This window comes from Eurosta solidaginis, chromosome 4, assembly GCF_040869045.1.
Source record: "Eurosta solidaginis isolate ZX-2024a chromosome 4, ASM4086904v1, whole genome shotgun sequence".
Lineage (NCBI taxonomy): Eukaryota > Metazoa > Arthropoda > Insecta > Diptera > Tephritidae > Eurosta > Eurosta solidaginis.
Window position 1 is genome coordinate 165,235,895 of NC_090322.1, and position 11,039 is coordinate 165,246,933.

Below are 11,039 nucleotides of genomic sequence, written 5' to 3' on the forward strand. Positions count from 1 at the left end.
ATGGTACTACGCTACCGACTGTCCTACACCCCAAAATCTTGGGTGTGACGTTTGATCAGGATCTACATTTTGGTGCGCACGCAACCGCAATTGTTCCAAGAATTCAGAGCCGTAATAAAATCCTCAAATCCCTTGCTGGCAGTACCTGGGGAAAAGATAAAGAAACGCTCTTGACCACATACAAAGCATTTAGCCAGCCGATTACGTGCTACGCGTCACCCATATGGTCGCCAAGCCTAAAAACCACCCACTGGAAGAAACTACAGGCCTGCCAAAATACTGCTCTCAGAATCGCCACGGGCTGTCTTCTTATGTCCCCAGAACACCATCTGCATAATGAGGCGAGAATACTCCCCATCAGGGAGAGAAATGAGATGCTGACCAAACAGTTTCTGTTGAATACCCAGAAACCTGGGCATCCCAACAGACATCTGATTGACGAACCAGCACCGCCTAGGGGCCTAAGGAGTCATCTCCGTAAGCATTTTGAGGAAATACGGCACCTGAGAACCCAGCCGTATGAAGCGGGAAAACACATGCAGGTCCTTGGTGAACTCCATAGACAGGCGTCGGACCTTTATGTCGGGAATTGCCCGGTGAATCCAGTACTTGAAGAAAAATATCCAGAACTCGCAGAAGAGGAACGCATACTCCCCAGGGAAACGCGTGTCACTCTTGCTCAACTTCGTTCTGGATACTGTAACAGGTTAAACTCTTACCTATCCAGAATCAACCCCGACATACAAAATGTATGCCCTGCTTGCAATGTGTCCCCACATGACACCAACCATCTCTTTAATTGTAATGTGGAACCAACGCCTCTAACACCCCTTTCCTTATGGTCCACCCCTGTTGAAACGGCAAGTTTCCTTGGACTCCCGTTAGAGGATATTGATGACAATTTGTGATCGGTCGCGCCTATTAGGTGGGGCGAGCATTGCTACAACAACAACAACAGTATCGAAGGAGGTCTGTGTGGATTTTAGTTGATTCTTATAAAAGTCATGCCACACAATCCCCTTAAACCACTGGCTTACATAGATTCGCGGTGAAATAATAAAGCGAAAGGAGATTTCGGGATGAGAGTTACGAATATGGTGGTCCTTTTGCAGATATTGATCTATTACGGAAAACAGCACCACTAAAGTTGAACCTTCTAGGTCATCCAGCCCTCTTCTTTCGTGAGGAACTTTGGGTCGTCAGACACTGCAGATTGCGCGGGCAACCCTTTGAAATTAGTGCGCCACACACCGGTCCTGTGCTACCATCTTTTGGTCCTAGCCCGACTGGCCTTCGGGTATGTGGATTTTAGCTGTCTTTTATAGAAGGCATGACCTACCACCCCCTTAAGCCACTGTGTTATGACGATTTGCGGTTAAATAAGGCAGCGAAAGATGTCGGGCAGAGGAAAATCATCGCTTTAGTTCGCTGGTTGCCCAGGATTTATTAGACATACACGTTTTGCCTTATTCAGGAATGGCAAAGGAGGATAATCAAAATTTACATGTGTTAGGTAGCTAACTCCCTCTAAGGAAAACGATTACTTTCCTCTTGCTGTCGGTATTAAATACGATGACGATTCACATATGGCCAAAGCGTTGCCACTTCGAGATGCTCTCTAATGGCCATCCGGGAAGAATTTTTGCAAATGCAATATCAACATGGAGTGCCAGAAAACAATGATACAATGGAAAATACCCCCTTGAACTTAACAAGTTGGAATAAACAAGAAATATTTTAATTTCTGTTTATTATTAAAAGCAACTACGTGCTATACCTAATCAAATAGTAAGCTTAGTTTTCACAGGAAGCAACCTGCCCACAATTAGAAGTTAGACCGCAAGAGTAAACAAGTCACTTTAAATATTTTATCACGCTCGCTTCATGCTAAAATCATCATTTCAAAATAAACAAATATTATGTTGGTGTTGTTTCATACAAATATTATCTAACAAGCTAATTATTTTTGAATATAAACAAATAACTTGAGCTTGTAAGTGGGTACTTATTTAAAAATATATGTAGTAAATTATAAATGACTCATGTATGACAAACCTTTAAGAACAAAGTGCATCGTGTAGTGGGATAATATGTTATGAAAACGCTCGTCTTATTTACTGTTTTGATTTATATTTACGTAGTTCCGTTAGCAGCTGTAATTACAATGCGTACGTTTGCAACTGACAAAAATGTTCTTGAAAAAAATTTCATCCATCTCGCATTTTGATCCTACTAATTATGTTATTATATTTCATTGTGTTATTTTCAATGGTTTTTTTTTTAGTAGATACCACATATATTTCTTCTCGTACTACGATTAGGTTAGGTTAGTTTCTACGACTACTTTAAAATACAATTTAAAAATATATAAAATATTTTTGATTTAAAATTTAATTTTATACCTTTTTTTTGTTATTTTTTCGGTGTTGTTGAATCTTTGTTTTCGACTTCTTTGTTGCTAAGACATATGCGTTTTGTATCGGGACCATTATTTGCTTTTACTGTATAACATTGATCTAGCATTTCTAGTAGCGAGCGTTGACGACCCTGTGAGCCTGTGCTCTTCTCTGCTAGTGATGGCAAGGGTTTTGCGTTATTATTTGTTTCCGTTTTTCTAGTCTCGCTTGTGAAACCAGTAAAACTTTCATTTTCCCCACTATCATTTGATTGTGATGTTATGGTGAGATCTACTGTAGCTGTGCTTCGGGCATTCACCACTTTCGTTGTGCTAGCTGACGGTGAGGTCGATGAATGTATGGTTATGGGCGAATCTTTTATGGGATTGCTATCAGCGTCCTCAACTTCCGTATCCGAGGAGGTGGCGAATATATCTTCACTCAAATTGCTTGGCCGCGACGTTAAGGATGCAGAGGAAATCGTATTTCCATTTGCATTTGATGTTTGCGGTTTCAACCAGCGTTTCATTAAATTTGGCAAACTCTTAATCTTTGGTGAGGCGGCTTTCGTCTTCGGGCTGCGCTGAAAGCAAATAAAATGATGTAAATCAATTTGAGTGAAATTAGAGTGAACAAATGCTTTACAAGTCTTTATTTTCAACTAAGCTGGAGTTGGTAGTTCGAGAAAGTAACTAAACAGCTCGAGAAGCATCTATTAAGGGCATGCAGTCTCTGATGTATGTGCAGCAAGTAAACGAAATATCGCATCAAATGTATATTATGCTTCAAACTATATGTTTGACATAAAATATATTCTATCACTTCCAGGGCAGCGCTTTACATTGCATAACGAGGACCTATATAGCAGCTAATTGAATTGTAATGTTCAGAAAACTTCAAAAACTGACTGCCTTTTAGTGACTAGCTGATTAGTGGAGGTGTTAGTAAATCGTGAACTGTTTGTTCGGTAGTTATTGAATTAGGAAGCGCGATGGTACTGATAACTTCGAAATTTCAGATTTATGATGTTGTTGTTGTTGTAGCGATTAGGTTACTCCCCGAAGGCTTTGGGGAGTGTTATCGATGTGATGGTCCTTTGTCGGATACAGATCCGATACGCTCCGGTAACACAGCACCATTAAGGTGCTGGCCCGACCATCTCGGGAACGATTTATATGGCCACATTGAACCTTCAGGCCATCTCTCCCTCCCCACCCCAAGTTCCATGAGGAGCTGGTCGCCAGAGCCTCGTCTGTTAGTGAAACGGGATTCGCCGCTCGAAGGTGAGGTTGACAATTGGGTTGGAGAAGCTATATATTGCGCTACACAACCCCTTGAATCCCTCAGATTTATGATCTAGGTGTGCGATATCATTACATCACATCATACCATGCTCATCACGTCAGCAAATCCCGCCATCCCTCCGTTTTTATCACATAACATCACTTCATAATCTAGTGACATATTTTCAACGTTAAATCAGATTAAAACACAAATTGCGATTGGATAAAAACGGTGAACCATTTTTCTGATTACCAAAAGTATCGAATTCAACTAATCAGTACTCAGCTAGTTACTAGTTTGGCTACTGAATTGTCTTCTAGTAATGGGATGATTACCGACTTGAACACATTTGGCTCAAAATAATTTCGATTTTGCCTTTATACCTGTATATGGTCTAAACATAAATAAAATGCATTTACTTTATCTTCGTACCTTCAAAGTATTACTAATGCAGCCGTATATAAAATTGTACAGCTCATTTGATGTCATATTTTGACTTTGATAGCTAGTTAGTAAATTCCATAAATCCTTTACACACACATTATGTTCCAAAAGAAATGTGTGCATGCGATGTACTTCGTCCCGTAAGTTAGCATCACCAAAAGTAAAATATGCCAAAGGTCGTTGAGTTATTGTACACACCATAAGTTGTATTAAAGCTTTCAAACGCGAGTCACCCCCAAATGCACCACAGCCCCAATTACCTGATGCTACACCAGGTGGTGCTGAACTTAGTGTATGTTGAAATCCAACATAAGCTTTATTCAATTCACGTTTAATCAAATCTTCACGATATTGATGTTGTGATTGCATAAAATGTAAAGCATCGATAGCTACAATATGCGTCTGACGACGACGTGAACTATCAAATGGTATACTATCATCATGATTTCCAGCCCATTCGAAAGTATTTGCATAACCGTTGTAGTCGCTGTACCGTTCGGCGCCGACCATCAATAGGGCTTCGGTAGGTCGTAAACATTCAGTAAATAATTTAGAAATAAGTAGCTCTGGACATATGACAAAACGTATTTCTTCTTGCACACATCCAGCACCGAGAACACCACCACCAAGAAATTTATTAGCAAAATCAACTTGGAGTAAACCAAGTCCTTGATCCTCAATCGTGCCGGTAGATGTGATGTGTAAAGGTATCGCGCCCAATGGAGCTTTACATTCAGCCCAGTTAGGAAGGTCATTAGGCCCTAAGCTGCGGCGTATAAATGTAACTACACCGGTAGGCACATTGGAGCTATCGCGCTCAGTCGGACAAACACGACGAAAGTAGTGGCAAATGCATTTGATTTTTTCAATTACAGCTTGACCGCCGCTTTGAAATAGTCTAAAAAAGTATATAAATATATTTTAAAATCAGTTGACATATAAATTTATATTTTTGTTTGCATACCTGTTAAAATTTATATCTGGAAATGTGCTATACTCTGACCGCTTTTTCATTGTATTTCTCCGAGGGAATGTACAAAGAAATGCATTAGCCAACAAGCAAGAAATTTGCTGTTGTGATAGTGTTACCGAGTGACATTGTCCCTGTTTAAGTAATGGTATAGGTGCTTGTACTAATTCTGGCAAACGCAATGCTAAACGTATTATACGTGGTAGAAGATCTTCGAAAAATACGCGCGCTTCACTCTCATCTAAATCTTCTTCGAACAAACGATGTAGAGCACGAAAATTCCATTGATTTTCATATTTTGTATTGTACGAGATTATGGCCGCTTGCAACTCCTTGCTATTATTAATGGGCTGTAATAATGATTTTTCAATCATTTCCCAACGTGATTCTATAGTGGAACTACCATCTTCTGCAGTCACTGGGTATTGACTTTTACTAGAGCATGGTAAACGGACATGCGTCGCATCCCATTTATGGTGAGCACGTAAAGGACGTGGGGGCGCATGATCTGATTCACGTATAGGGCAGTGATAGAGCACTGTATGTGTGTCGCTGGGACGAACCGGCGGTACATGTTCCAATTCGAATTCACTCAAACCGCGATAAATTTCATTCATTGAACAGCCCCGCCAATCCGGTTCCTGACTACTGTGCTCACCTATAAAACAAATTAAATTAAATGACGTATGTACTATATAGAAAAAGGTGGAACATTACTATCAGTCCCCGCACTAATTCCACTACTGCCAGCACTAATATCGCTGCTACCGCTTCCACCTTCGGCCATAGTGCGTGCAAAAGCTTTTGTAATGCGTCTGCAATTAGTTGCAGACTTGTAAATTGTTTGATGAAATATGCGAAAAATTTTGCTAACAAATGTGCGACCGAGAACAATTAACGGTAAAAGTCTAGTTGAGGGTCGACTGCTAATACGTTACCAAAAATATTGAGGAATATTGAACCAATTGAAATTCCAGCACACAAAAATATTTTCGGGATATTCGTGAGGCTTTCAATACGTCGAAACTTAGATGCACTCCGGCACAATTGCCAAATAACCTAACTTCAATAGAATGCTAGTATTGATGCCTCTGTTATTGTTTAAAAATCAATTAATTTTTATTTATTCACTCAAATTAAAACTTTCCAAGAGCAGTGGCAATTTTTTCCTTTTAATAAATGGTAAAAATATATCAGCCTATTGTCAAATATTAGTGCAACCATGACGGAACGATACAAGGTGGCAGCATGGTGACATACCTACAATTATAAATAAGAATTCAATGTATTTTGTTTTTGTAAATTCGATGGACAAATGTCAAAATCGTACTGCGCTGAAATTTGATGTATTAAATCAAATAAAAAAAGGGTATGATCAGCTGTCCCATGCTGTCACCTTGTATCGTTCCGCAATGAGTGCAACCAAGAAACTGTGTTGTCCATTGTTTACTATATAGTTTGGCAGCTTAAGTAGAGGTTATGTTGCGAATAGATTGGAAGGCTGTGGACTAGGCGGTCGAATGTCATATAATGAAGGAATGGTGTTCGGAGTCTTTTCAAAGTTAAAAAAAAATTATAAAAGCTTTAATAATAAATAAAACTATTGATTTAATAACAACAAAAACGACATATATATTCTGTATACATAAATTTGTAAGGATTATCTCACTTTAAAATTTGAATTAAATAATCTAAATTTTTTTTTGAAACTGAGTCGAGAACTGTTGCGCTACTTGGTAAAATTTACATTGGTGTTGTCTTTTGTACTGAGGGTCAGAGTTACCAGAACCAATTTGGTTGTTATTTTCAGTATTAGCGAAAACTCGCCAAAAAATATTGCAAGAGGTGCCAAAAGATGCGCTTGGGTCAAAGAGGATAAATACAACAAGAGCCGTCACTCGTTATTTTGTGGCGAGTATCTCGCTGGAAATTGAAAAAATTGATGCCGAATGTTTTCTGAGAGGGACATTTTTAATTGTCTCGCATTTATCCATGCCGTGTAGGCCCCTTGTGCAACTGTGATTTTTGGAAAGAGAATGAAATAAATTAATTAAATACATTCGAGAAATAAACACAAATACCCCACGAAAATGTATAGAAGACATTTATAAACATCTCGCCCAAAAAAAAAGTAGCGACTACGTCTCAGTATACATCGAGTAAATGCCAAACAAATAACGAGTGACGGCTCTTATTGTATTTATCGTCTTTGCTTGGGTCCCAGTATCACGTCTAAATGCGAAAATTCTATTTCTGTCAAAATATATTACCAAAAATTAACTGAGGAAAATGATTTGTTTATAAGTTTTCAAATGAAAAATCGTAGGCCCTTCCGAAAAATCAGATAAGCTTATCATCAATTCTACCCTTCACACCGTTAAGCTGGCTTAAGTAGGTTGAAAAAAAAAAACGTGCACCAAAACTAGGTTGTCAATAGAGTTGTGCTCCTGAATTGTATCGAAGCCTGCCCCGACGAGACAGATAATTTGAGATACACCTTTTAGGCTCGAAATAATTCACTTCGAGAATCAGCAGAATCACGGATTTATAAGAAAATTTAAAAATAAAGCAGCACGGAGGTATAATTATTATAAAATTATAATTTTTATTTTCCTATTACTCAGAATTAGTTTTTAACAAAAAACTAAGAAAATAAGGATTGTGACAAAAGATATTGACAAAACTAATAACTATTAGTTATAATCAGTGACTCATTTTAATAGGTATTTTTTTTTTTTTTGTTGACTCGAAAAAGTTCAGTTTAAAACTAATCCTTGGTGTGAAAGTGTATGGGAATTCCGGGGATATCCATAGCGTTTTTATGACGAATCATGCATCCTTTTTAAAAAATCCACAAAAAAATAAAATCCGGAGATTTATAAGTCCGAAAATAAAAGTTAAATCCCGACTTCTATTTTTTAAGAACAGAATAAAAACACGATCCCATAGCTAAGATGCGGCTCATCCAAATGAAACGAATTTTAGCCAATCCATTCTCGTATATATCTGGATTTGAAACCTGTCCTGTAGGTAGGGACAGTTTAAAATTTTTCCTACTAGCACTAGAAATTTGTTATCGAAAAACCATAAGCAACTGTTGTTGTAGCGATAAAGAAACTCCCCAAAGGTTTTGGGGAGTGTTATCGATGTTGAGTGTCCTTCACCGATATATATCTCGTATGATACGGTAGAGTTGTGCTTTTTAGTTCATTTCAGAGATTCGAATCTTTCGTTCTTTTTCTGATGAACGAACAAGTTGTTCTTTTTGTTCATTTGTTCTTTTTTTTTAAGCAAATTTGCTGCTCGCCCCCGCGGAAAAAGCCAACAAGTATAGATTAGGGTGTGTGCAGCAATGCTTTGTGTAGGTATATTTAAATGTGTTATGAATAAATAATTTATATATATATATATATTTATATATATGTATAATTAACTTCAAAGAAAAGTTACAAATTTCGGAAGATCCAGGAAATTGAAAGAGTACAGACACAAATTGTAAATATGAATTTTTCAAGTTTAATGAATGTAATAGTTTCTTACAAAACATGTTTTTCATAAATAGTCCATACATATATTGTTGTAGCAGTGCCACACACAAAGATGAGTATACATATCTTTAGTGTAAGTGGCATCATCGACATTCGTGCTCACTGTGAATTTCTGCGTATGTATGTATGAATTTACGTATGTATGTTCGCGAACGAGATGAGAGAAAGAATAACATTAGATAAAACGAACTAAAAGAACAAATTGAACCGAAATCATAGTGTACAAGTACAAGCATAGATGAATGGATTTGCAACTCTTTGTTTCGAGAGAGCGCTGTCAAAATGCACATTTTTTATAACATTTATCTATGATGCCACTCCAAACAAAAATGAATAGATCTGAAAATGGGGATTTTTGACATACATTTCGGCGATTATAGTTTCAATCATTTAATAAAATGATAGTCGTAAAATATTTATTTCCTTAAAGTTATTTTAAAATAATACGACTAGCTAGAGTTAAATATAAACAAATCTAAGTAAAGCTAACATTTCGATTAAATTAATTAGTCAAATATTGTAACTGCATTTAACTCGCAGTGAAAACCATATATTCTTTTGAAATTTCAGTAAATCGGACCTATGATATAATAGTTAACATTATTTAATGGATAGGGCTTATCCTACATGTCTGGCGTTCCAGGTTCTGTGATCAAAGTGGACTAGTTCATATTTACAAAACCTGTTTTTAGTGATAACTTTTGAATGGGAAATAATATTTACCCTCCGCCTTCGAACTAATAATACTTACACTAAAACAAGTATTTTTGTCCATTTTCCATAATTTTTGAACGCTATTCTACAGTTATGGGTCAAACTAAAGTTTACCAAAATTTTTGGCACGTTTTTCTTTTTGGCTGGCACATTTTTTGTTCTGGCACCCGCTTCAGCTGGCGCGAGTGATTTATCTGTGATTGTTGCCAGCAACAACTAGAAGATAAATCCCTCGTGAGAGCGAAAATATGAGAGCGTAAGCAAAAGATTCGTATCAATCTAATCTATGGTACAAGTTTGTTGACTTCTTTCTGACAGGCACTCGCTTAAGTGAGCATAACGGGAAAATCTGGGTTGCCATTGTTGTTTCGGTTGAAAGCGGTCATTTAGGGTTCTGTGCAGAGACGCAAAAGATTGAAACAGGATTTATGTAGTCACAAAAGTGTTGCTCCTGTTCCACAGCATTTTAATTTTATATCATGGCGAAAAGTATTCAGTTCAGAATTATTGATTTTCATTAAATTTTTAATTTATTACGGAGGGTTAAACCTTTAAGTGTAAAAGGCAGAGAAAACGTAGAGTTTTTCAAATTATTGTGAAAAACTTTTTAATTTGAATTTCTGTACCCAAGTTCATTATATTTGTGTAACACAAGAATCTGGAGGTCAATTCCTTAACTTTGAAAAACTGAAAAATGTACACCTATTGAAAACTCATTTGCGCACACAATTTACACTTTGAATTTAATTGTGTTTTTATGCACAAAATTTTGAAACTAAAAACAAAATTTTCATTTGTCAGAAAAAATAAAAAAAAAACGGCCTAATGTCAAAAAACCCTATCGAAATACAAACTGGCTTGTTTGTTTTTAATGAACTACGTTGTATTTTCTTGTATTTCGTTAGTTTTTTCAAATATAATTCACACACTTACACCAGTACTGAAACCTTATTGGCTCCCTCGACAAAAAATATTACAGAAAATACAAGAAAAATACATAGAAAATAAAGTAGTGTCATATAGGAGTTTGATTTGTTTACACTTGCAGCATCATTTTGTGTAAACAGTCTTAGAAGTGAAATTTTTCCATGTTACACGTGTGGCGCTTTATATTTTGACTCTAATTTAAATAAATTTTTCTTTCCGTATGTTTCCGCATTGTTGCAGACTACAAATCTTCTAGTATTCTTATTTCCGCGGAAATATATGAAGTACTCTTACGTACCAAAAATGCAACTCTAGACCTGAGATTTGCATCAGGTGAGCGAGGCTGTTAGTAGTTTTGACATTTATCGCTTAGTTGACACACTTGTATAGGTACACTATGACCGAAATCGAAGATCTAGTTCACTTGTTCAGTTGAGAGACCCGGTCAATTGAACAAGTTCAGAACGAAACGACCCAACTCTATGATCCGGTAACAAGCACCATTAAGGTACAAGCTCGACCAACTCGGGAACGATTTAATATGTCCACATTGAACCTTCTAGGCCATATCACCAATAATTTTTTCTGAAAGACTTTTATTGCAAAAGAAATAAAAGTTTTGGTGAATTCACAATGGATATGAAGTTGTTGGTTCGACAATCTTTTAGCACGTGACAAACCGCTAGGCTATCTGTGAAGATAGCTATGCTTTCATTTCGTTGGCAATTGCCAAATTTATGGCTTCCTCTATGCATA

The 11,039-nt window shown here is 36.9% G+C and overlaps 1 protein-coding gene across 5 annotated transcripts; it reads right to left on the reverse strand.

The window, feature by feature from the left end:
• Positions 1–2,221: 2,221 nt before the first annotated feature.
• On the reverse strand, positions 2,222–6,471 carry Parg (Poly(ADP-ribose) glycohydrolase). 5 transcript variants are annotated; one of them, XM_067783672.1, is made up of 5 exons: positions 6,355–6,471; positions 5,812–6,263; positions 5,089–5,752; positions 4,113–5,022; positions 2,222–2,979 (listed from the first exon to the last, which is right to left on the reverse strand). In XM_067783672.1, exons 2-5 carry the CDS (start codon positions 5,879–5,881, stop codon positions 2,413–2,415), a joined length of 2,211 nt encoding a protein of 736 aa, XP_067639773.1. In that variant the 5' UTR covers positions 5,882–6,263; positions 6,355–6,471; the 3' UTR covers positions 2,222–2,412. The 5 variants fall into 5 exon arrangements, with proteins under 5 accessions (XP_067639773.1, XP_067639777.1, XP_067639774.1 ...); XM_067783676.1 differs by lacking the exon at positions 6,355–6,471 and having other exon boundaries at positions 5,812–5,909; positions 6,033–6,341; XM_067783673.1 differs by lacking the exon at positions 6,355–6,471 and having other exon boundaries at positions 5,812–5,963; positions 6,033–6,341.
• Between the last annotated feature and the right edge of the window lie 4,568 nt (positions 6,472–11,039).